The sequence below is a fragment of the Cyrtonyx montezumae genome, unplaced genomic scaffold (genome assembly GCF_038088225.1).
Source record: "Cyrtonyx montezumae isolate F1298 unplaced genomic scaffold, pur_monq_1.0 scaffold_1, whole genome shotgun sequence".
Taxonomy (NCBI): Eukaryota; Metazoa; Chordata; class Aves; order Galliformes; family Odontophoridae; genus Cyrtonyx; species Cyrtonyx montezumae.
In genome coordinates, this window is record NW_027071825.1 from 13,500,134 (window position 1) to 13,527,411 (window position 27,278).

Genomic DNA, 27,278 nt, shown 5'->3' on the forward strand with positions numbered 1-27,278 from the left:
GAATCTTTCCAGTCAAGGCTTCATGTTAAGGTAAAACCTTTTCTACAGCTTATTCGTACACTCATTCTACAGCCAGATTTTGCCTCATCTGTCTCCAAATACTGTGAAGGTGTAACATCCCCTGTCCTTGCACCTGTCCTAGTCCCTGGCACAGCACTGATCTGATGCAGGAAGTGAAGCACTGGGCTTGGTCTTTCTGGCATGATGTTCACAAGCTGCACTGAGTTCTTCACTTTAAATTTTTCTGCTAAGCCATTCAGTTTTGCAGAGCAGGTCTGTGCCATTTAGGCTTATAATATACAGGGCTTTCCATGGTAAAACTGCATGCACTCAACTGGGCTCTGCTGAGTTTGTGAAATAGAGAGTGGGGAAAAAAAGGCCTTAAAATTAATGACTGTTTATGTTTATGTTTATCTTTAAACTTTTTACCTTTTTACTTTTTACTTTTTAAAGTTTACCTTAAAATTAATGACTGTTTATGTTTAACTTTAATTAATGACTGAAAAAAAGAACCTACCTTTGGGCCATCTTTTCCCTGAACACCATCTTCTCCTGGAGGTCCTGGTTCACCCTTACAAAAGGGAACAGTTAAAAATAAAGTTATTGCCACAGGCTGAACTTCACCAGACTTCCTTCTCCCTTGGTTTTACAAACACTTATTATCATTTTGGACTTTCTGAGTTTGGACAACTTTTATGACACTGAGATAGTTCATTTTGCCTTCATTTTTCTCTTATTTACCGTGACAGTGACAGCCCTGTGAACCTGGAGCACCGAAAAACATAAAAGACGATCAGCATTAAAAAAAGAAAAAAGGCAAGGTTAGGCTGGTATAACAATGAACAATTGGACAGTGTCACTGAGATTGCTTAGTTTTGGAGTACAGAACATGTAATTGCAGTAACTAAAAAAAATACACCTATCCTGTCCTAAATTTCTATAACTACTGTATCGGTATGTTCAGTGACTCAGTTTAGGGCCATGAGAAACCTCATTTACCACCAGTAACTACACCACAATGTTTTAGAATGTTTGCTTTTCTCAGGACTTGATCCTGAAAGACAATGGCAACTCGCAACTTTTGATGCAGGTAGCAGAACAGAAAACACAAGCTGCCCTCTACTAATAACATGGAATTTCAGTCATAAAAGTATGCTAAGTATGGAACTGCCATGTGGATTAGTATGACACACAGCTGTATTTGTAGAATGCAACTTACTGGAGATTTTGGGCAGGAAAAAAAGATGACAGCAAGGAACTAATGGGACATTTGAGCAGTATAATGGGAAGACATAAGTTTAAAAGAATACAATTTATGCTCTTTTACAAGTACCATAGATAAAAATCTGTCTCTAGCAGAGAGACATTTTCATCCTTCAAAGGTATACAACTATCTGAGTCATGTGAATGAGGTAAGAAAGACATACAGAAGGAATAAGCAGGTACATCGGTGTTTGGTGGAATAGAGTGCTGAATGAGATCATTCACCACAGCATGGAAAGCAAATCAGCTGCACGAGATGGTGGTACAGAGAGAATCTATGATTCAATGATACCCTGCTCTGTTGGTGCAATAAATTTCCGATATTTTGCCTAACCTCTACAGAGAATTACTTCATGCAGTTGTCTTAACACCTCTGGATTTAGTTTCCTGCTCAAACCAATAATTTCTCAGTGGCACTGTACACCTAGAAATATTTCAACAACATAATTAATACTCTTTTTAACTTGCCACGGTATTGTATATGTTCTTTTAAAGGATATATGAAAACAACTTATTAAATTCTCTTCCTAAATGAAGGTTTTATGACAAGTTTGTAACTTTTTTTTTTTTTTGAAGAAACATTCACACCAATAGCTCACCCTTAAGCCTTGGTCGCCTGGTTCTCCAGCCTTCCCAGCAGGCCCAGTGTCTCCCTGAAATGTCACAAGAAAATTAAGACAATGAACGACAAGGGACAATACTTCTAACAACGACAAGGTTTACAGATAATGTGGTCATTATGATAACACTTCGTAATGGCTCACATCTTGTATCACTCTCTGATTGGTTACTGAGTCAAATCACTTGATTTGCATTTATGGAAACTGAAAAATTTAAATAGTCCAAGAGAATAATTTCAGCATTTACCTTTGTGCCTGGTTCTCCCTGCAGGCCAGGTTCTCCTTCAGGGCCAGGAGGTCCCTGCATGGTACAAGAGCTACTGTTACAGATGGTCATCAGTAATTTTGGAACTAGCAAATAATACAGCCAAAATACAAGCATAAATATGAAATGAGATACTTGGAAAGCTGCATGTCTGAAAAATTAAATAAGAAAACACAGTTGCTTGGTCTTCTTGGAGACTGACAGAAGGAAAGTACAGAGAAGTTCAGGATTGTACTGTAGATGAATAGATAGTGAAGACACAACAGCACCACTAAGCTTGCAACTTTTATCATAAATTACTAGCAAACTGAGAAATAATCTACCTTTTGCAAATCTTACTGACAACTCTGTCACTGCTGTGGCTTGGATTCAAGTAGATACAGTCTTTGGAAAACAAATATAGAAGTCTTCAGATTACTTCTTACAGAATTCACATTTAAAAATTTCTTTTCTTTTAACTATTTTCAACAGACAGTCAGAAGACTGGGTTCTGGGTGACTGGGAAAGTACACTTCTCTGAATAAGCCAAATCCTTTTTGTTCTAAGTGAGCTCACTCCTCAGCTACTTTATTGCAAATGTAGCTAATACATTCTGTCATATTTCTTTCACTGAGTTATTAAAAACAAAGCAAAAATAGAAGCAAAAATTAGCAAGAAGACCAGCTGCAGCTGCTTTTCATCATCTACCATTTGCAAAGACTTATGATTAATATTGCTCCAGTTGCAAACTCCCATTCTTGGATAAGCGGTCTAACTGCAAGGAGAAAGCTTCTTGTTTCTCTCCAAAACTGATTGCTATAGATGTCATGACTGCATGCCTGACAGAAAAAGCTACTTATTTAAGATAGCCTATAAGTAAGAGAGACTCACAGCAGCTCATGGTATTTAAATCAGCTACGGGTAATAATTGAACATGTTGTCCAGGTATATTCTGTTGCTTGAGTGTTTCTAATTAGAATACAGATAATTAAAAACTCACCTCAAAACCCATATCTCCAATTGCACCAGCATCCCCTGGTTGTCCTCTTGGACCCTGGCATCAAACAGAATTTTGGACGCATTATTCAATCAACATTAAGTTGTATTTTGCAGCCTCGACTTTGACCCTTCAAAACTCTACCAACCGGTATAAAGAAATGTATTTAATTGTCTTTCCTCTTGAATCCTCAGTGTATGTAAGTACCATGATCATGTACAGTACTGAAGACCTTGACACACTAGAATAACAGATTTCTTAGAATAACACAGATGTCTCTTCTTATAGACCAAAAGTAAACTATCATCTCAACTAAGCTCTCCTCTTGATTAACTGAGACTTTGTTTAATTAAGGATTGTTAGACTGTCTGGTTTGTTTTGTGGAAAAGCCTACAGTCTGGTACTGAATTAACTGGAAACAACTACTGTGGATTTAGCAACATTTAGACAGAACAATCACTGAGGTGTAATGGAGTAAGGCTGAGGCCTTTTTGATAACATCAGTAACTATGCTATAAGCACTTTCTTACAAGGCACACTTATAAATAATAAATTGACTGCAATTACACACCTATGAATTGCTTCCTGAAGCAACATTCTCGATCTATATGCACCTAAGATTGTTCATCTCTGCTCATTGCATAGGATTTGTGTGCTTGGGGAGCAGAGCTTGCCTGTAACAGCTTACATTCATAGAGGCTATGGAATCAGCTGTATGTCAAGACAAATCAACCACCTAGATGTATCCAGTCTGAACTCTGAGAAAGTTCATTGACATTTACCCCTCTTGGACTTATTGTGTTTATAAAGATACTATGTTCTAAATATTTCCTTTATTTATTATTTAATGTAAAGCAAAGATGCTGCTACCAGTGTTTGCGGTAGAAGTCTTCTAAGCAAATATTTACTTCTTTTTTCCTTTAACTTCCTCCTTGGACTATGCATATGGATTTACTTCTAATGACTTGGCAGTGACAACATAAATCTGTTCTTGCTTTGTAGCACCAATGTAAACTGCATATGAGTAAGAAGACTTCAGCAGATGGCTTTTTTTTTTTTTACCTTATAGCTCTAAGTATAGAGACTGCAGTTAATTTCTTGTTAAGAATTCATTTGGGCTACACTGAGTCCCTTGGTTTTGGTTCACAGTAACTCCATGGCATTCCATGATGCAGGTGTACCAAAGCTTATGTATGACTCAAGTAGTAATATCCCCATAGAGCTAAGCCTGCTGGATCGGTAACACATCTTTCCCTTGTGACTTCCAGGGAAATTCATAAGCCAAACACAGAGCAAAATAGAGATTCCTTTTAAACATTAACAACAGATAGTTTGCCAACAAGAATTTTACTGAATTGTCTGAAAAGTAGGCAAAGTTGCTGTGTGGTTTAGATCAAGTCTGCTACTAAAAATAGTTCCAACTACCTAAGTTTACACAGCCAGTTCTTACGTAGTGACCAGCTGATGGCAAAATCAAACTGCTTGCAAACACAGTTAAACAAAAGAGCCATGCATTTCATTTTGTAATATCTTGTGTCATATTCATGGCTTCTTCCTAGCTCCACAGACCATTTCCCAAAGACATTTTTCTTCTCTAGCACTGAAAATAAAAATTCCACTCACAAGTGGAATTTCAGTTCTTACTCTGCACATATATATTCTACAGTGATGAGCACTACAGAAATATAGGTCGCCCAAGAGTAGACCTCTTAGATTTAATAAGGCTGGTAGTCATTCTATACACATAAAAATTCAGGTTTGAAGGGAATAGCAGGTATTTTACACATAAGCTTTGCATTGCAAGGCTCTCAGACACTACAACACTCCTACAAGTTAGCAACTGAAATAAGTCAGCAACTGCATTCAAAAGACAAGTTAAAATAAAACCTGTTTTCTAGCCCTCCCAGTCCTGTAAGTGCAATGGCTTTCTGTAAGTATGTCAGCCTATGAATTAGTAGAAATAATATTTAATAATGTAAGAAATTGTTAGAAATAATATGCTTTATATCAACAATTCACTTTCAAGATTTGAATTACCTGTGTGTCCTTTGCTGTACAAAACACTTCAGAAGCAACAAAAGTACACAGTTTTTAACATCTTTTACACTTCAGCACTACAGAATGACTTACCCAAAGTCCCCTCCTCTAAGAAAGTACATTTTCTTTCACTGTATTTATACAATATGACTTATCCCCAGAGATGGTGACGCAATAATATTCCTATCATGGCTATACATTTCAGTACTTCATATGTATTTGCTACACATCCTGCACAATTGTCTGTTACAACATTTACCACGTAAAAGTGAGTGTGACTTTGAAATGATAATAATCAGAACAAGAATCCATTCAGCAGAGGAATGTCTGAGGTTTTTTAGACGTCTTTTTGTTAATGAAACTTTAATCTGCCAAGTAGACTTGGTCCTTGTGCTCTTGAACAACAATCCAAAGATATCCGAAAAAACACCACTAATATCTGTGTTGGCACATACATGTCTACCAAAATTTAGAGCAGAGCCACCTACCAGTGCAATACAGATTTTGCTGTGATCTCCTATGTTGTGCATGCATTAGTATAGTGCTTCCTAGCATGATTAACAGTCTTTTTATGTACAAGTAACACCAAGCAAGGGAGGCAGACTTCAGTCCTGTAGTTAAAGAACTATTACCCCACAGTCCCTATCCATGCACTGTTGACAACATAAAACCTTGGTAAAACAGAGCTTGAGTTACTAGAGAATTCAGTACAATATGTGGAAAAAATTTTATGCAGGCATAAGGATCAACTTACTGGCTCTCCCATTGGTCCTCTGTCTCCTGTGGTTCCAGGAGGCCCAGGCAAACCCTCAAAGATTAAAATAAAATGAAGGAAAATAAAAAGTCAGTTGGAAACAGACTGTTTTACATTCTATGAAAAACCACTTCTCTATCTCATTTCAGCTCTCAATAGCTTGCTCAGAAATACTTAAGAAATACATGCAGCCGCATTTTCTGGATGACACACATCACCACATCACTAGCCCTTGTCACAGGTGAAGAAGCTCCAAACAAATCTCTGCAGTTTCTTTTACATAGAGATGGATCTTGGCTGACCCACCATTTACCAGATCTGTTCTCCTTTGCCTCAGGTGCTGCTGGATGTGCAAACTGGGCATACCCACAACGTTATGAGTGTCCTGTCCTATAAAAGTTATTTGAGATGACCAGTAAGGTTCACACCCCACCTTCCTTTCTGTTTAACCTGGCTTACAGCATGTCTCACATCCTCCTCTAGAAACTTCATCTGTAGGAGTACTAGTACAAGATACTGTACTATCTTGTACATATTATGTATGTATCTATATACACACACAAGTCGCAGAGAAGGAAAAGAGAAACACACTGTCAGTGGTGAGAGGCATCAGGCTTACCAAACTGACCAGAAGAGGCAAGAGAAATGCAGAGGCAAACAGCATTCTGGAGTCTCAGTTTCAGCCCTGAAACACTACCATAACTGCTTTGCTAATATGTTTTGGCTTCCTTCCTTCTTGAATATCCCCTACCATTTGGATTAATTGATAACTTTCTCAGTAGAAGACAGAATATCTTAGATTTCCATTGAAAAAAACTTCTAGAAGAGGAATTTTCTCCTATACAATTGATATACCTCATATTTTTCTATATGTTGATAGTATCCACCTAGTTTAAAATCTGTCAAGTAATTTTCTATGACACAGTGACCCCCTCCCTTAAAAGTACAACAAAATTACTAGCAAAGCTACTTCTAGCCCCTCCAAACCATACACAGCTGCTGATCTACTGCAATTTGTGATCATACTATGTGGGCCCTCATCTACAAAAGCACTGGTCTAGTAGAACACTGCTATATTCACACTAACTCTCATTTCTGCCTCTGATTCCTTGTACAAAAAATTCAAACTCTTATGGTTAGTTTTCAAGCTTCACTAAAAAAAAAAAAAAAAAAAAGTATGATATATTAAAAAGTATGACATTTTGTGTCTTGGAAGAAGTGCTAGAGCACTTAATACTCACAAGTGCTCCTTGATCTCCTCTTTGACCTGGATTTCCAGCTTTACCCTGGTCCAAGAGAGATTTTGAAAGATGTTGGCCTCTGATAATTTTGAGGTACAGGTCAGAAACTGGTAGCAAATGCATTAAGGCTTAATACAAAGACTGGCTCCAATACTTACAATAAGCCCAGAAGTGCCTTTCTTTCCTGGATCTCCTCTTTCTCCCTGATAAATAACAACATGTGAGTTCTATAGGTATTTGCCATATAAGCTGCATACTGGCGATGTCAGTTTAAACGCTGGAAAAGTACAGAAACTGCAGATTCAGGCTTAGATGGGCTTTTACTACACTTAGGGAGTACTTGTAGAAAGCATAAACTTGCAAGTCTCTTCCTGCACTAAATGGAAATTTATTATGGCTTCCAACGTTGACTTTCTGGTGATGGTAAGGTGTTGGGAGCATTGCCTGTCACAGTCTATCTACATGTTTTGTATGATGTTGAGCAAAGGAAACACTCACCTTAGTGCCTTGTGTACCTGGCTCTCCAAGAGGACCATCTAGACCTCTAGGCCCCTGAATATTGAACATGTAATTAGGAACATTAATTGTGCATTATTTTGTATCAAAATATGCAACATAAGCTTTAGGAGAGGGAAATCTATTTTGTTGGCACAAACACTGAAAATTCACAGGATGAAAAGCAATTTTCCTGGCATGTTAAGTGTGAAATAAAGCTTCAAAGAATAAAAGTAGTTTCTGGCTTGCTGCAATACAAATTTTAGAATAAGGATATATATATTTAAATATATAAACAAGGTGTTAGGGGCTCTGTTGGACTCAGCTTGCAGGCAGATATTTTCTGCTCTTTTTCATCCACTTTGTATGCATGCAAGGCATATTTAGAAGTACTCAGATGACCATTGGTTATATAAGGAACTTGCTTTTGAACTTAAGTTGTACATACAGAAAATCCAGCTCGTTTTTAAGATTTTAAAACACACAGATAAGGTTCTTCCATTAGCAAACCAGCTTGAGGCAAGATTAAAACCAATTTATAATCTTTCATAGTGAACAACTGTATTATCAAACTAAATTATCTACTGTAAATTAACATTTTACAACCAACACATGAACAATGATAGCATATTATGTTACGCCTGTTATGCTATGGTATTTCAATATAGCAAATATTTACTGCCAAAATGGTGAAATGCAATTATTTAACATTAGCAATTAATCCACTATTTTAGAAGCAAGCAAACAAACAAACAAAAAAAACCTTAAAAAGGGTAAAGATCAAAATGGAAAAAAACCTGTTTATTCATACTAACTTAGAAGAGTGCGCCCATAATTCTTACCACTCTTAGGGAACAGAAACAAAATCAAAAACACCTTAAATACAATCTAAAACCACTGACTGCTTTAAAGCAAGAGCTGGGTGAAGTTAAGACAACAGAGTTGGGTTCTTTACGACAGTATGCAGTGGGAGGATGAGATGATAGCTTTTCTGGTGGCTTCCTGGCTATGCTGTGCAGCTAACAAGCAGAGGAAATAAGTACATTGCGAAGGCATTGACTTAACAAAAATGATTTGCATTTTTCAGAGCACATTTCTGAGTTATAGGGAATCTTATTTCTTGGGTCATGGTTTTCTTGTACAGCATTCAATCACATCTGATTACAGGGAGTTGTAAAGTGTTCTAATAAGTAGATGCAAAAAAACTTAGCTGGAAGCACATCTGATTTTATTCACTTTCTTCTCAAAAAATGTTTGTGGCATCTGTGCCCCTGTTGAGCTTCTTGAGATAAAACTTAACAAAATTCTGCTCTCTTAGCTTGGATATTTTGATGCACACCAAAGCCCCCCAAAACAGATGACCAGGCTCCTCTCTGGAGCTACAGTAAAACAAAAGGCTGACAGGCACCTCAGAGACAATGTGCATTCAGGTTCTGTTAGGCTTTGCTCTTGAAATGAAAATGACTCAGGAAAAGGCCTTTCCTGTAGGCTGATACATAATTACATCTTCTGGCCAAGCCAAAACTGCACCATGAGAAGCTTATCCATCTGCTTTTCAGCACTGCTGCTCCTGACGAGCATGAGCAGTGCACAGGAGCTTCAGGGCAAGGAAAGGGGACAGGCTGGGAGTTGTTAGAACCCTTCTGAAACCTCAGTAGGTTTGGAAACAGCTCTCGTGAGGCAATCCTTGTGCTTTCCTGGACCACTTTCTTGCTTTGGTCGATTAATGACAGAGTATTTACAGGCATATTTTAAGCCAGAGGAGGAAAAAAAAAGAAGCCACAAAACACAACACTCCTGGTCTCCATAAGGCTCTTGCTGAATGTGGTCCCAGTCCAAAGACAACTGAAGTCCATGGAAATCCTGGTGACTTCAATGCACACAGTGATCAGTACCAAAAGCCTAACAGTGCCTTCAAGGGTGATGGAGGCCTTGATGAGAAAAACAGAACTGCACCTCAAGTTTGGATTATATAACTGAATTATTGCATAGCATAATCTAAAGGAAAGCTAAACATCTTGATCAAATTAATGTCAGATTACTGCTCTGCACTTTTTCTGTACTAGATATCTAAAATGTTCACAAAATGGGTTGTGGTGAAAACTTAAGGAGGACTAAGCAGGTCCTGTGCATCCTGTGATCTGATATTGCTGTTGGGTGAAACTTCTCCAGGGAAGGAGAAGGGAAGATCGGAAATCTTGAGATGAAGTGAAGGTGGATCAATGGGATGGGGGGCACAGGGAGATAGAAACTCAAAGAAAAACAAAGGAGTATCCCAGGGAACATATGAAGGGGAAGATTCAGAGTATTAAGGAGAGCAATTGCAGAAAAGTTTCTTCTTTCCCAGACTTCTTAGATACACAACCTGTTATTTGCCTTTCTCCATTCTCCACAGTGCTGATAAGGGAATAGAACCTCAAAAGAAAATATTTAAGGAGAAAAATTGACATTTTAATTGCATGCATTTGAGTAATAGAGAATTTTCATTCTAGGTTTTTTTTTTGATCAATTTTTTTAAACACTTCTGAATTCCTTTTAATCATAATGGGGGTCATAACCCACAGTTTGGGAAATGGCCCTGTGAAGAAACAGCACAGGATTGTCATTTTGTACTATGTGCATAATGTACAAAAATCTTCCTGCTAGCCACACAGATACTGCCACATTCATTAGAAAGACAGTCCATTCATTAGAAAGAATGATCACTAATAATCACTAGCAATCAAGTGAAAAGGCCTATCATTCAGAACTCTGACCTTTGACTAAATAATTCTGAACTGAAAACAAGTTAACAGAAACCAAAACAGTAGTCAGCTTTTGGCTCAGGATTTTGCCTGCCTTTAGTTGGCCACAGAGTGTAAGAACCCAAGGGAAAGGCAATTGAATATTCTATCAAAAACACACGATAACATTCCAATAAATAGTACACTGACTCATTATCGGCACAGATTAGTTGGATCTGTATCTTTTCCTACTGCAACTTGTACAGAATGAGAGATACATATAATATGCCTGCTGCTATTTAATTTAGGTTGCAGCTGAACTGTGGAGTGAGTCTGCCAAATGATTGCTACCACTTTTTTCTTTGGCGTGAGTCCAGCTTTCTTACTAAAGTGAAACATATTGCACTGAAAACTTAAAGATAATAAGTAAAGAAAGAAAAAGTTAATCTAAGAAGGCAAGAAGAACCAACCAGCCCTTTATGTTTTCCTCATTCTGTCTGCTAGATATAAGAGTGAAAATAACACTGTAAGTATGCTACGCAGTTACTTCTCTCTCAAAGAGCAGAATTCCAGGAAAATAAGAGCACAAAAATAACTGCTTTTAAGCTTTAAAATACTAAGCATTAGCCTGAAGAATACTAACAGCTCAGGTATTAAGAACTTTGCTTTGGTCTCACTTCAATCAAAATCAATTCAATCAAAAGATACAGGAATACTGTCTCTCAAATTAGAGTAACAGTTGAATTCACTGGAGATTATGGTACAGACAAAAACAGCATCAGTCTCTGACATTCTAATTTTCTTCTCCATACATTAACACATAGGAACCAAAAACTTAGCAGCCATAGAGCCACGGCAACAATATCGTTACCAACATGTCCTTCAAGACTACTCTTCCTTTTGGCCATGAGAGAAATTCCTTCTCAGCACAGCTATTTCCACTCTCCAGAGTACCATTCTGACACTAAAGTATCTACCAAGTGGCGTTCTCCTTCTGTACTTTCAAAAGATAAATGGTATGTAAGAAAAGAAACTTGAGTCACAAAAGGACCCAACTCTCCACATGATTTTAAGTCTTGAGCATGAGCTGAAAATGCTCTGCGCTCAGTGGCATATCCCCCCAGATCCCTCAGTGTGCTCCACAGGCTCCCAGACAGCCTCCCTCCAGCAGGCCAGAACTCCCCAGTGTGTTGGAGACTGAGCAGCTGGACGCTCTCAGGCAAAAGTATTCTGCTGGGAAACTTGGGATGTGAACCAGTTGCTGAAAGATTCATAATTTATGGGATGAAGGAATTCCACTGTGTGACAGGGCTGAAGTAGAGGTCACTGCTCCCAGGGGTTTCTGAAGATTCCAGCTGTGAAGATGGGACAATTTCTTGTTTCAGTACACAATAAAAGGAAATTTCCATATGCTTCTATTTAACTTCTGTATGTGACTGCGGTACGTATTTTTCCAAGGCCTGCCACATAGACCTTTGGGTTCTTACACTTGTCATTCTGAATCCAGTGATGACAAATCCCAGATTTCAGGAGTCTCCAGATATTTTCCTTATGCGTTTTGGGTTTGATATTTTGATCTTGAGAGTAGAAAATATTCTCAACAACTTCAGTGGGAGTTTGTTCACTGAGCTTAAAGACTTGGATCTGCTCCAAGACACTTTTCCATAAAGCATTCCTAGCCACGTTGGATATAAGCAAAGGCACAAACCACAGCTCTGAACAAGGATTTCCACAGAACTTAGGATGTTTGGGATTTATTTTGAGTGATCTCTAATTATAAGAAATTTACTCCATAATGTGCTGCCAAAATCATAGGGACACCTTCAAAAATTCTTGTCTCAGTTGGCAGAAGATGTGACATTCTATGAAGAAAATATCTCCTAACTTCAAAACAGAATCTAAATTAAATCTGCTGCCGAGAAGAGAGAGAGCCTGGAGGACTCACATGCAAGCAGCAGCTTGGTTCCAGTCCCAGCTCTGGTGACGCTGGAAGATGGACTATCAAGAGGGAAGGATCAGAAGGGGAGTTTCAAGGGGAATGTGGTGTCCACTGGAATTAAAACATACTACCTGAAGGCAGTTTAGTCCCAGTTTCAGAGACTAATTACATTTAAGCTGGCCTTTGAACTCACTGCATCCCATAGACCAGCTGAGCAAATTCCAGTAGATGTACGTGGCCCAAAGAGTTTTTCTTTTTTAGATGAAGCCCAAACAACAGTGTACAGTGAAAACTGAGTTTGCATATACATATTCCCCTGCATGCCACTAGCTTGCAAGTACCAATTCAGCAAAACAGTTCAGCACACGTTACTTTGAGTCATGCTCATACTGAAATCATAGAGAGGTAAGTGTACCCATCTGGTTCACTGAATCAGACCGCTGAATGTTGTGCCAAGCTTCCGCTTGTTTTCAGTCTCATGATTACTTTGCATTTTTGTTTTGATATATGTTTTCAAATCTGTCTGTGAAGAAAATGGGTTATTTGTCCTACTTCCCATCAAGCAGAGAATCTCACTCCTGTCAGAAGGCTACCATAGCCACCAACACAGGCTCCTAGGAGCCCCAAGAGCCTCTCTCTGTATCAAACCTATTTGTAAAAACACCTGAACACTAGAGCAACTTCTCTGAAAGCCAATGGCTGGGGTAGAACTCTGCTGGTAATCAGTGGGGCTCCATGTTTCTGAAAGACAGGTTGGGTTCTCATCCTCTGCAGCCCGATAAAGTTTTTATTTGAATTTTGTCAGATACATTGCATAAACAAATACATCTGCATTCTGTCAAACTGGCCTCAATTAACTCATTTTTTCTGGGTATTGACTTGTGTGACACTTGCTCCCTACATCTCACAGGTCATATGCTCATTTTCTGAACTTAATTTGCTTTTTCTGCAGGTAAAATTACCAAACTAATACATTCGCTTCAGACTTTGCTACTTCCTCTCTCAGAGCTATTTGGGATTTTTATTTTACTTTCAAAAACATAAATGATGTATTAATAAAGAAAACTCTTCTTAAAACACCCAAACAGACCAGTGGTAGCCATAAATGTAACACTTTCATATTTGCCTACAGAAGATAAGGCATGTAACACTTTCATATTCGTCCACAGAAGACAAGACCAGTGGTCATTCTAGTTCTGGTCTTGCTCTCAGCTGAAATCAAAAGAAAATGCTTATTTAACAAAAATGTGAAGAGAAATGAAAATTGCATCTCTATGTAGGAAATAATAGGAATCATCATCTGTCTGACTTCAGTAATAGTTGGAGTCCAGAGGCCAGAGTTCAGAAGAAGCAACTGTACATTGGTTCCACATCGAATTCATATATGCAATGGTCTAATCCCTGCTCTAGGTACCATGAGAAAGCAGCATTACTTACCCTCCTGCCTTTAGGTCCCTGTGGCCCTGATGGTCCCCTTGTCCCAGAAGGCCCCTACACATCAAATAAACTAGTTATTGTCTTCGACATATAGATTTATAGAAATTACAGGGTTCATACACAATTAGTAACAACTAATACAAGCAAAACAAATTAGCAACCTGTAGTCACGGTTTGAATTAATTTAACTGTGTTATTATAATTTATCTAGACAAATCTGAACAGTAGTCTTTAAGTAAACTTATTCTGAATAACAAAGCATGTTCAGTTGGATTATATTACTTCTGCCCAATGTTCAAAAAGTCCTCAAAAGATACTTGGAACTCAGCATTATATTAAAGCCTGTGTACCATTGACCCATAGTGAAACTACAACAGAGTTATATAAAGCAAATCATATACCATCTTTTAAATTAATAATCAAACTAAACATATAATAACATATGTAAATTATATTAAGAATCAGTGAATAAAATTGTTGTGCAGTAATGAACCACCTTTAAAAAATTCTACGTCCCTACTTGTCTCAACTGAGTAATTTATAAATGGGTGAGTAAATGATATAATTAGTTTTCCTGTCTCTCATGGATTATCCTGGTACAGTGCAAGTGAACACTGTGTCTGACTGGGCAAATTTTCATGACAGTTTTACAGACTGCAGTACCAGTTAGAAAGTGTTCATAATTCCAGCAGAGAAAAAGGCTATTTAAAAATGGTACATTTCATGTCAAACCAAAGCAGTATTTTATACCTACATGTAATCCATCTGGCCCCACTGGCCCAGGGCCTCCTGGAGGTCCCAGGTAGCCCTAGAATTGAAATAAATATAGAAGAAGATAATTTAATCAAAATTGTTATTAAAACAACATTAAAACCAGTTAGTCACTTGAAAAACTGGAGGTAAATTAATGCATCTTAACTTAGGACAAGTGCTGCTGTCAGGAAACCAGTCTTCCCACTAGGGTGGCATCCAGGGCCTGTCTGCAACTGCTGTGCAGCCGATTTGAGAGCTCACACTGATTACCAGTCTGACTACTAGAACAACTTGGTTACCCCAGCACACAAAATAAATGGTTTATCTACTTCACTTCTTTATTTCTCTCTCCTTTCAATTCAATGTTTTTTTTTTTAATGTAAGTCTGCTGAGAGCCAGTTGATAAAACTTTTATTATTTTGCTGCTCCATCCAGCAGATCAATTTGCAACATCAGTTCGACAGCAGGCCAAACGTCACTAATGAAGCTTCCTGGGAACACCACATTATAAATACTATTCTATAAAGTTTGCACAGTCAGACGGCTTATAATTCATTACTGCTTTGGAAGGTAAAGTGCCTTTCTAATTAACAAATATGAATTCTACCTTACTTGTGACTTACCATCACACCTTTCTCTCCAGGAGGACCTATTGGTCCTGGACTGCCTCGCTCTCCCTTTAATGAAAAATTAAAAAGAAAATAACAGTGAATGTTCTTTCCCTGAATTGTTCCTTGTCTACTATTCCTAGCATAAATTTGCCAGCAAGGTTGACCTGCTCTAACCATATGACAGCAATGTGAAAGGACTTATTAGCAGTGTCATTCACAATCTACAAGGGACTTACTGCTGAAAGGGGAGTGCGTAAGTACTCTGGTTTAGGGACTTTCCTTTTCCTTTATGTCTGCAGAAGAGCTTTGGTACTGCACCGGTCTTTGTGAACTAGCTGCTAGCAGATCCCTTCTTCTCTCTGCTGCACGCACCACATTAACAGTTAAGCTTTTAAACTATAACCCTTGCCACAGTAAACAGTTTTTTTTTTTCCTCTCTCCCTCATTTCTTCAGTACATTTTGGGAAAAGAACAGATCTAAAAGGAAGCTAGTCCTGCATCAGCTGCAGAAGTAATCAGAATGGGTGGCATAAGGAGGTCTCATTTTTGTCTTACATTTTCATCTTTTTTTCATATAACATCCAGCCCAAACATCATTTTGACTGTAGATTATCCTTGCTGCACAGACTGCACATTTATTGTGGACAGAACATGACTATGAGATAATTTTGTTACTTTAAAGATTTTGAAAATTCCTTTAAAATAACCGTGCTCAAAGTATATTTGTCATTTAAATCCACACAGCATGTTTACATTGTAGTATTCGATCCAGAAAAGAGGAAGACAAGATCTACAGAGACAGCATAGTAATGAAAATAATTATTGTACCATAAAGAAGATCGCTTCAAATTGCTGATAGATCAATTATTCTTTTACTGTTTCTTCCCTTCCTTTCTACTTAAACAAGCAGCAGTATCCCAAGGTAATTTTTGTGAGTGAAGTACAATTATGAAGAGCAAGAATCCTCTGTTGCTGAATTCTTAGATATTACGATTAAAACAATATGAGGTAAGTATAGTTTTTATATAGTTTTACATAGTTTTAGTTTTAACAAGTAGTGCTTTCCATTGATAAATTTCTGTTCACATGTTCACAGAAATTCTAATAAATTGCTACGACTTTTCTAATAAGATCCCTTTAAATAGCAGCCACCAGTCTAGGTGAAATAATTCAGCCCTGCAGGGCAGAAACACAAATGGTGCTGGATCATTCCGACAAACAATTATGTTTTTATTATAATTGAAGCTGACAGGCAGTACCGTAATAGTTTCCTGTTTTTCAGTTTTAAAATATTTCACCTAAATAAAACCATGTCAAATTTACTTAAGTTATTTATGCAGTTCCAGTCACATTGTCTGCCAGACTTTGCTTTCTTAAACACAACTGTTATTACACAGCAGACAAAACGAACAATGTTGCTTTTTTTACTCAGTTAATACACACTACTATATTTTATACTTCCACCTGTTAACAACGTAGCAGTGCTTAACCGGTGACTAATGCATAAAACAAGCATCATTTATGACAGTTTTGTGAATCAATAGCAGCAGATAGTGAAGTGTCATAACGTAGCATGTCAAATGTATAAGCAATAGATTGCTGATAGATTGGCAAATGGATTGCCAATTCATATAAGGAACACCAGACACATAGCCCTAATAACAGCATTTGGGTTGCCATTTACTACATCCCTGCACACTGAAACACTACACAAATATAAGCTTTATCCATGGACAGTGAACCATCTATCACCAGTATTTCATCTCCCCAGAGGCTTTTAAAGTTGATTTTTGCTGCTGAGCAGTTAGATATGTTATTTATACCTTTTCACCAAGGCTTCCAGATGGCCCAGCTTCTCCAGGTAAACCAGCTGACCCCTGGTTAAGAAGTAAGAGGAATTATTAGTGCAGTGTCCATACCAGTTTGTAGCTGGCAGCTCCCCTGTCCCCAGCAGCAGTATAGCACAACTCAGTTCCTGAGTGCCCCTGCTCTATTTGTATAAGTGGTCCTGTGGGCAACGAGGATTGCACAAGCTAAATGGGTTTGCAGCCCATGCAAGGGGATGGCTGCAGCTAGACTAACCAATAGTAAATAGCTACTGCTACAAATTGTGTTGATTTTATCATCATACTGTTTTATCACACAGAGTCTACCTGTGATCTTGGTATTGCAGTGCTAGAAGTTTTACAAACATACAACTTGCTAGCACTTCAGTCTGACCACGAATTTCAAGGGGAATAAATTCAGTGGAACAAAGCAAAAGCTAGTCAAAGTAAACATGATACTGGAAAATCAGTTGCAAAAAATATAAAATGCTGAGCTTGAAGAAAAATACGTGTCCAGAATACACTGCATATAAATGCACATGAAAGATGGAAGAAACATGAAAGCTTCCAGTAGCAGTATAAAGCATAAATGCACTGAGCCTGTAATGCTTTGAAAAGCACTATGTAAATAAAATGGCAACACGTACATTGGCATTGGAATCTCACATATGTTGCTGTGCTAGTTTAACTAGCACTAAACTGGCATTTAAAGAAGAATTAAAAAATAAAAAAATTAAAAGGTAAAAAAATTTGTCCTGCACTCAATAGGCAGCTATATTCTTTTCATAAACCTAGTAGTAGTTTGTTCCATATAAATAATCTCATGTCAGAAAGAACATTCCAGCCTGACATTTCTGTCTTTAAAAAACAAAACCTTTCTTTTTTTTTTTTTTATCTTTTTGCCTGTAAAATTTCAGTAGTTTCCGCCAAGTACTTTAACATAACAGGTGCAAAGTAAGACCTTATGTTTGCTTTTTATTTTTTTCCTTGAATTGCTAGCTAATCTAGAAATCTCATAGCTTATATATACTGCAACGAGCCATTGAGACAGCAATGTTGGAGGCTAACAACAGTGGCACAAATGAGTTTCTGGACAGGATACAGAGACAAGCAGGTTCTCCAGTGGTCGCTAGAGTAACATACTGTGTGTCTGAACTTGTGCATTATGTTTCAGCCTAAGGCGTCTCTTGGCATCTGTCAAAGATTTTTCCTGGTGATGCTGGCACCAAGGCAATGCTTGGAGGTCAGTAGCATGATCAAGGGACTTTGTGATGAACGCTGAGAATGAGAGCTACCACTGCTGTCAGTGTGACTTGTGTCCAACCACAGGCCTCAATGCCAGGCAGAAATTGGCAAGACAAAGAACTACCCTGTACTCCTGTTCATCAAGATGAGGGCTGTGGAGGTATGATTTCAAAAGGCTGAAGACTAATTACTTTGCTTTTCTTATTTCAGAAAGGGAAAAAGATGTAATCAAAGGCAAGATACAGCTGAGATCTATTCTCCCTCCACAGAGGCTCCTGACATCCCAGTCAATGTCAGACTGTGTAGAGGGCTGAAGACATTGATCAGAAAGTCGTGCCTTGCATCAACAGTGATGCATTTACTGACTAAATCCTTTTTTCAGTTCAGAAGTATTGTATTTCTGAGTTAGTTGCTCTGAAGTGAAAGAGAAGGATGATGAGGAAGCAGGAACTATGAATGTGCTGTTGTGTCACCCAACACATCAGGCTTACCCTACAAAACCTCTGAGAGAGGAGACTAATACTGGCTTCTAAGTAGAAAGTTTCCTAGACACTGTCCCTCAAAATAAAGGAATTAAGAACATTTACAGTAGAAACACTAGAAGAAAGTGAAATTTTATGGCACAAAAAAAAAAAAAAAAAAAAAAGGAAAAGGAAAAGAAACTGTATGAGTGGAAGCATCTATGTATGGAAAGCAAAACAGTACTTGAGATGACAAGAACTAAATCCAAAGAAATGGCCAAGGCAACAGGGACTTCAAGAGGAATTAAGGAGATAGTTTGCAACAGATTAGCTAAACCTTCATTCACATCTTCTTTCAAGACAGAGGGCAAGTGTTCGAGATAAAGCTAGGGCAGATACCAGCAGAGGCAAGGGAGATAAAAAGCTTAGTCAAGAATACTATTTCAGTCTTTAAAACAATTAGTAACATACAGTGAAGAGAAAGTATAATAAAAAAGTAAATATTTTCTTCCATTAATACTTTAGCTACAAGATATTTTCCCGTTTGGAGCTTCTTAAAGATCATGCGGCTCTTTAAATTTCAGATTTGGATCGGTTCATCATAGAGATCAGCCACTGAGACTTGCTTGAGGTTTCTCTCCTTCTTATGTAAGAAAAATAAATACTCTCCAAAGTGCATTGGTTGAGTCAGTGTCATTCAATATATCCCCTCAATCCTTTGGGGACCAGGGGTGGATTCCAAAAACCAAGCTGGGAATATTAGGCAACAGAAAAGAAAAACAAACAAACAAAAAAGCCAGCTCTCAGTTATTAAAAAAACCCCTCATCATAGTTTTGAACCTTATTAATAAAGTCATAAACTTCCAATTGCAAGGATTTATGTAAAACTCTACAGTGACAATAACAGCATCTTAGGAAACTTCTTGACAGGAGTATTTTTGTGGGAAATGAATCAAAAACAAGATCTCACAAGTAATACATGCCTAAGACAGACACATCATCTTGCCAGCACATATGCTCCATGTTAGAAACTGGCCTGTTGATGAATAATTGAAAACATGCTGTGTACTAAATGCAAACTCAAGTTTGGAGTAATCAATTGAAAAGCTTGGTAGTGAGAAATGAACACTCAGCTGGTTCAAAAAGCACCTGTGGAAGTAGCTGCCTGTCAGGTGGTATGCTAACATATTCCTGAGTTAAGTGAAAATCCTTCCATCCAACTTTATTTCATTAAGAATTCAGCATTTTTAAATATCTTTATACCTCATTCTTTCAATGACATCACACAAGAAAATTTAAATATAATCTTGCCACATTAATTTTCCCTTTTGAAATTTTGGGGGCATTTTCAATTAATTTTCATTAGAATTTATACTTAATCTGTGCATTCTTCTTCCCTCCAGATCAGTTACCATTCTCTGCCTGCTCACTTTGACACTCCTTAAAGGCCCATCAGCTTCATACTTCGTGGGGTTAGACTCGATGCTTGCCATAGGTCTCTTCCAAACTTACAATTCCGCAATGGGCTTCATATATTTTGACACATACCAAAACCAAAGAAACAAATGAACAAATAAACCCTAAATGAGAAAACATTAAGGTTTAAGGTTTGATTTATTTGACAGTCCTTGAGGAGTCGCTTCAACTACCTCTGTTAAAAAGAAAACTGAGAGCAAGAGACAAGAGGGGGAAGAAAAGTATGTCCCAGTAGTCAGGTTCTGTTATTTCATAGCCAGGTGATGTATAAAATATTTCTACAATTAACATTATAATAAAAATTAAAAACGGAGGTTTTAAGAAATAAATAATGACCTAAGCTCAGTTTTGTCAGCCAGACTTGATGGTACTTACAAGTATTTTTAAAACTAATCCACCTGGTCTCTGGCACCATAGGCACTACTTCTGGATCGGTACATGCTCTCTTATACCAGATACCACAGAGATAAGTTCTGCACGCAAATTAGGATGAAAGCACAATAAAGTGTTTATGCAATCTGCTTTTTGGGCTTCAAATCATCTGTAGTAGAAAAAACACAGTTGATCTGTCAGGAGCCATGGAAAGCTAATAATTACTCATACTTCCCAGGCAGAAGTTTTACAGAAGAGATGGAACTCAGCAGGGAGAATTGCAAGGCAACACGTTTAAGTGGTTATTAACTACAACGGCGTCTAAAATTAAGAAATGGGAAAGATAAAACTTATGGCTCATGAGAAGCAGTTTTTCCTTTCTACTCAGCAGTTTAAACAGCTGGAGACAAAGGTACCTAGATGAATTGGAAATGGGCTACTGGATAGTAAGAATGTGACCTAAATTAACTAGAAAAAATGAAAGGCTAAGTGATTTGGGACAGCTTAGCCTGAAAAGGAGAGAATGAAGAAGGGACACAGTAACAGCTATCATTTGTAAAATGCTGTTTCAAGCAGAAGAGGATCAGATTACTGAATTGAAGGAACTTCTAAATAAAGAGAGAGAAGCCCTGTGCTGTCTGCAGGTCATAAAGCCTTCATCCTTGGAGATTTTTAATAACTGGTTAGCCAAGTAATTGTCAGGAATGATATGGAGATAACCAGTTCTGCCTAGGCACATAGCTATGTGTCACGTCAAGGTCACCCAGAGCTCTGATTTTACGGAGGGCAGACAGAACAAGTCTGCAAAACATGTCTCAGGCTGAATGTAGCCTTTCAAATCATTTATCTGGAAAAGGACTGCTCATTCACTGACTCAAATATGCTTTGGAAGACTACCTATGATATTCTCTCAACTCGTTTTGAAAAACAAAACAAAACACAATGAAACACAGCACCAGAATGAACTCTGGCAAATATTTTAACTGGGGAATTTCTTTAAGTAGCATGATTCTGAAAGACAACAAAGGTAAACCTGTTGTACTGCAGCTTGAAAGGAAACCAAAAATTCATCATAAAGCTACTTCAATAAATTACTCAATCACTCTTTAATGAATATAGAATTGAAAATAAAAGCAGAAAGAGAATACAAGCTTACTGCTTCACCAATTTTTCCAATGTTTCCTTGGTCTCCTCGTTCTCCCTGTTAAATGGGAAAAACAGATGAGGTAGTTCATTAAGAAGTAATTTCTTTCATATGTGTATATTCAAGTTCTCTGTTTTCCTAACAGACTCTTCATTTTCTAAACTACAGCAGCCAATTATAACTTCAGAAACTAAAATTAAGCAACTGGTGAAAAGTAAAGATAAATGTTGTCAGTTGATTTTATTTTTGTAAAAAATATGTAGACTTTATCCTAGAATATTTATAAATTCTCCACAAAAATGCAAGTTGTGTACTAAGGGCTCAGTAAACACTGTAAGTCAGCAAATACTATAAATGGATGATGTAATTTTCATTGAAATCTTCCTGTTAACAAATATGATTGCCCTGATTGTTTCAGAATTGCTTCAGAAGTAAAATGTTACCTACGCACTCTACCAATAACTTTAACTTTGTTACAAAACATTCCTATTTTATTAGGAAAACTGCCATTTGAGTTCTATTTTAACACATACTTTTTTTCCTTCCAGAAATCCCATATTTGAAACTAGAAGAATATTGCTCTCCTTCATAATACTGCATTACATGTAGCATGCATGTCCCTGCACATTTTGGAAGTGGAAGCTCAGTGTATATGTGCAATAACACCACCATTCTGATCAACAGTGATTTGAGACCTGCTGGCTCAGATTGTAAGCACTTGTAACTCCCATCCTTTCAACTGCACATCACTGTACAATGCACTGGGCACACATACACAGCTCATATTCCAAACACATGCTTATTTCATACATAAAAGCAGCATTTACCTTTAAACCTTCTAGTCCAGGGTCACCCACATAACCTTTCTGTCCGGGTTTTCCCTAAAATAAACAGAATTAATTAGTATTTCAATTTCTGTGGTTATCAAATTAAGTGTATTGAAAAAAAAGAGCTCAGTGATACTAAGTACCTGCATTTGAATCCAGTACATTTATAAACTGAAGTCAGGTATTCTTCACTTCCTATACAATTTAAACTGTGACCTACAGATTTGGTTATTTGAACAGCACAGCGCTGTCTAGATAAATTTTGCCCATCTGCTCCAAGGGAAAGATCTTGGTCCAAAAGTAAAGGTCAAGAGGGCTGGATCTTGAGACAACTGATAATGAGATCATGGAGGTCTGACAATTGGAGAAGGAAAATGAATCAATATTTTAATGATTCTGTATCAAGATCACACGAATTTCTGCTAAAGAGCAGCTAACAGATGTTAAATCACATTGTTCTTTCAGCAGGCTGATAACTCTCTGTAATGCTAACTTTCTTTTCCATACGGTTGTAGTGAAACAGGAGTGATCAAACCAAGAGATCCCCCAAAAAAGTTCCTTTAGAAAAAGACTTCTGCTCTGGCTTTCCTATGCCAGTATTTCAGACCACAATGTGTGGTGTTTGTTTCTAGGCATTCAAGAAATTCTTTATTATTTTAAATATATTATCAAAACTATACAATCCTAGATTTCTCATATTAATCTTTTTTCTCTTCTGTTTATTTTTCTCTCTCTGCCTGAGTGATTTCATTTTGTTCTGCAAGACCCAACAAATCTCACTGTGTTAGGAACAGGCTTTTGTTTTGACAGATAGATTAGAACAGAGTGCAATCAGGAATGCAGGGAGAAAAGACTGTGAAGACAAGTTCTGGGAGACCAAGAGCAGGCAAGACATGTATTTCCACAATGGTTAGCAAAGAACAAGTGATGCACTTCTGCAGGTCATTACATGCTGTTTTATTTATTTGCTGTGAAAAATGATAAGGTCTTTATGGTGAACAGACTGTAACATAGGAATATTTTAAACTGAATTCATAAAAAGAAAACTAGTGGCCACCATTAATGACCTTGATGGCTTTGGTTCTGCCAGAACTGAACTGCCATTACAGCTTGCAAAGCTTTTGTGGCTGTACCATCCCAGTTACATATGAGCCATGAAGGAACCATGGCAGATGCAAGTTGATGAGAAAACAGAAGATGATTGCAATGGTAAAGCAAAGTGAAATGCACAGATGCAGCTTTCAGAAGAAATGCAATACAACTGCAAATTACAGTGGAGGAAAAGCTACAATGGAAGGTCAGATTAGCAATGGCTGCTTTTCTACTCACTAACCCCTAGGAAAATCATTCTTCCAGAGCAGTGTAATCCCGAAGGAAATGTGCATTTCCTAAATTATTAACTGAAAGTTCTGCCCTTCCCTTCCAGGAAACAGCTACCACCTGCACTTCTTTTCACCTCACAATATGTCGATACAGGCTTGGATATTTTAATATAAGTATCTCATTATCACTCCATTGCCATCCCTCTAACAAGCTCCTCACATGCCCTCAAACTACAGGAAGTAATGAGCCACTTTCAGGAAATGCTGCACCTTTGAGAGCATTTTCCTGTCTATAGGAGAACTGCTCATCTAATGACAATATGACAACATATAAATACCAGCTTTTGTTTTAAGCATATATCTCTGAAAAAAAACCAAAACTCATAATGCCTTGTTATTTTTTAAACATTCTGGTTGGACTTCAAAGGCCTTTTCTGCTCCAGCAATGAAGATTAAAAAAAAAAAATTACAAATACATGCTTGCACTGAGCTGGGCTACTACAGACAGTTACAGTGTTCATTTTCAGAAAATTTTCAAGAAAGAATCAACAGAGGGAATTTAATAAACATGGTCACTTATTTAATGTTGTATTTAATGTATTTTCACAGGACAAATAATTAGTAAGAAAGCATAGCTTTATTTTTTTTTTAATAAGGATTCATTTATGAGAACAAAATTATTTAATACTGAAGTAGAATGGATGGGAAGGTTTTGAATGACATGAATGAAAATCAAATTCAGCTAAAAATCCAGCTGTTTTAGACATGAAAATTCTTTTCCAACCCGAGACCTGGAGCACAGGTTCCTATTCACCACTTGTTTCAACAGAGAATGTCTGTTTTACTAGTAGCATTTGTTAGGTGGGTCCCAGAGGCTTTTGGTGTCATGCACATTGTTATTTATTATTGTTATTTTTTTTCTTTTTTTTTTTTTTAAGTGAACGTTAGGAATGAGCATGTGGGGGAGGGAAAGCAAAACGGAGAGAAACTATTGCTGCTTACTTAATGCACATCTAAACTTGATTTGGGGGGCTGATTTTGTTTTTTTTTTTTTACTTGAAACCCTCAAAGGAGTGGAGATGGATTCTAGAAGAACTAGAAATTGTCTCTGTTATTATATAATAGAAAGCTGCAATAGTTTTTGCTAAGAATAAGGAAAGGGTAGAACATGGTTTATTGGGCATTATTGGTGGTGAAAAGAGGAGTAGCCTACTGACCATGCCTATAAGTCTGTAGGACAGGAAAGTAGGAGGTTGTAGTAGGAAAGACAGGCAAGACTTTTTAAACAGAAAGGTGAGACCTTAGGAAAACTGTTTGTAAAACAAGCAGAGCACAGAGGCAGTTTTGCCAGGGAGAAGGAAGAATCCCCAGCACCTGAAAGCTGCAAAAACAAGTTAGGGATACCTGCCCAGAAGGGCAGAGCTGACAGCTGGTAGCCCCTGAGTAAGGCTCCATCCATTCTTACTGTCAGAGTCCCCTCAGAGATCTCCCCTGCTCCTTGGATAGTTAATTAGTATACTGAAAACAAATACAACAACACAGCTTCAACAGCATTTACTTTCACATGTGTTTGAAATTCCCTTCAAGGATGCTGGAAATAAAGCCTATGTAAATCAATTGCAATCAAGCAAGTGTAACTTAAAAAGATCGATGTGTCCAAGAGCACTATATGAGATTTAACAACTTCATGACTATAGTTCACTCCCTCCAGCATGAGCAGCATGTGTTCCCGGCAGAGGTGCAGACACAGGGCAAACAGTGGAAGCAGTGCTGAGGGACACTGAGGTGGCCTGGGGCTGTGAGGCTGCTTCAGCCAACAGGAGCTGTGGGATCCAGGTGAGAACAGTTGGGCCCTGGGATGAGGGGAAGAACAGGCAGGGTTCCACACCAAGAGAAATTCCCATTTCCCCTAGCTCTCATTTCAGGAGGAACATTAGCCAGCAATCTACTCAGAGATGCCTGGAGACAGCAACCATGGGGCCACCACAGACCCACACCTGCTTCTCTCAGCCACTCACTGTGAGAGGGAAACCAAGGAGCCATAAGGCCATAAGGTACACCAATGGCATACGCATTTCCAAATAAACTTTGGTCAAATGGACCCAAATGAAAATACTTCTGCTTGCCAGATTCCTTTTTGGGCCATTCTGCCACCATCTGACAGCTGCTGGTGCACACTGATGCAGACAACAAGAGACTAACAGCCCATGGGTACCCTGCTGCACCCATTGCCACAGCACAACATGGGAGATGCCATCCAGTCACGGTGCACTGCCCAAGGGGGAGACTAAAAGTATGAGGCAGCCAAAATAAAAATTTCCATCAGGGTCTCTGCAGGAGACAAGGAACTGAATATAAAATGGAGTTATTTGAATTTGTTCATTTTTTTTAATGTTTCCTCAGCTGAAAAGTATTACTTTCATTTTATTATTTTTACTTCTACTTACTCCATGTGGTAAATCTGCTTTTAAATACATTTAACAGAAAGAATTCTCAACTTTGATGAGTTAAGGAGCAAGAAAAACAACATAGGAACACATTCTCTAGATGTGGGGGGCAGCAGGAAAGATTGCAACTTTGAATTTTTATAAAAATGAGCTTCGAGTCCCCAGAATACTTAGAGGTTAGTACGTTTTCCTAAGTAACAGAGTGGTGAAAGTTAAAACATCAGTCCAAACAGCATAGTGATAATCCAACAATACTGCTCTCCACTATTACCAACCACATCTTATAGAGAATGATTTCTTAAAGCACCCACTGTTTACATCGCTCCCTGCAAACTAAGTCTCATGCCTGTTTCTTCCCCAGTTTCAGTATTCAATGTATTTCATTCAGGACCTCAGAAGTGCGTAGTGATTTCATCTGTACCAAATGAGCATCATAAGCAGTTTGATATCAATTCCTTTTCCTTCTCACAGGTTTTACTTTGTGCACCATGGTTCTGGTTTCCTTTCAAAACCCAGATTTGTAAAGACATTTCTCTTCCCATCTCCACCTAAAATATTTATCCATTTAGTATTTTAAAGCAGGTTTTATTTTTTTCTCTACAGTGGATGTATCTTTTAAGCCAGAACTTCCGCTCAGTAATAGCTTGCAACAACAAAATTACTTACTCTTGGGCCAACTGTGCCAATAGGTCCAGCTGGTCCTACTTCTCCCTAAAATAAATAAATAAATAAAATAAAATAAAGTAATAATCAGGTATTCAACAATAATCAGGTATTTCTCTTAACAAAGAGAACCATGTCAAACTCAGGACCCAAATCCTGAGATTTTACTGAAATCACTGAATAAACTGAAATAAATTTAATAAAAAGAATTCTTATACAGTAACACCATAAATACCCAATCACTATTCTCTAATCTTCCTCCTCTTTACATTTGCTTTTAAACAATCTGCTGATTGAACAGTTTTTCCATCTTACCTCAACTCCTTTGGGGCCCTGTGGCCCTGGAGATCCCCGGTCACCCAGAAGTCCCTAAACAAACCA

At 37.8% G+C, this 27,278-nt stretch overlaps 1 protein-coding gene across 1 annotated transcript in view; it reads right to left on the reverse strand.

Annotated features, from left to right (window-relative positions):
• The window catches only part of COL24A1 (collagen type XXIV alpha 1 chain), a 106,646-nt gene that overhangs the window by 31,230 nt on the left and 48,138 nt on the right, over nucleotides 1–27,278 (reverse strand). The window contains exons 21-36 of the mRNA XM_065745862.1: nucleotides 27,213–27,266; nucleotides 26,901–26,945; nucleotides 22,466–22,519; nucleotides 21,651–21,695; nucleotides 16,938–16,991; nucleotides 15,127–15,180; nucleotides 14,505–14,558; nucleotides 13,751–13,804; nucleotides 7,655–7,708; nucleotides 7,315–7,359; nucleotides 7,157–7,201; nucleotides 5,916–5,969; nucleotides 3,128–3,181; nucleotides 2,131–2,184; nucleotides 1,863–1,916; nucleotides 518–571 (exon numbers count right to left, since the gene is read on the reverse strand). Coding sequence (XP_065601934.1) covers nucleotides 518–571; nucleotides 1,863–1,916; nucleotides 2,131–2,184; nucleotides 3,128–3,181; nucleotides 5,916–5,969; nucleotides 7,157–7,201; nucleotides 7,315–7,359; nucleotides 7,655–7,708; nucleotides 13,751–13,804; nucleotides 14,505–14,558; nucleotides 15,127–15,180; nucleotides 16,938–16,991; nucleotides 21,651–21,695; nucleotides 22,466–22,519; nucleotides 26,901–26,945; nucleotides 27,213–27,266 — 828 coding nt within the window. The remainder of the gene's footprint in view (nucleotides 1–517; nucleotides 572–1,862; nucleotides 1,917–2,130; nucleotides 2,185–3,127; nucleotides 3,182–5,915; nucleotides 5,970–7,156; nucleotides 7,202–7,314; nucleotides 7,360–7,654; nucleotides 7,709–13,750; nucleotides 13,805–14,504; nucleotides 14,559–15,126; nucleotides 15,181–16,937; nucleotides 16,992–21,650; nucleotides 21,696–22,465; nucleotides 22,520–26,900; nucleotides 26,946–27,212; nucleotides 27,267–27,278) is intronic.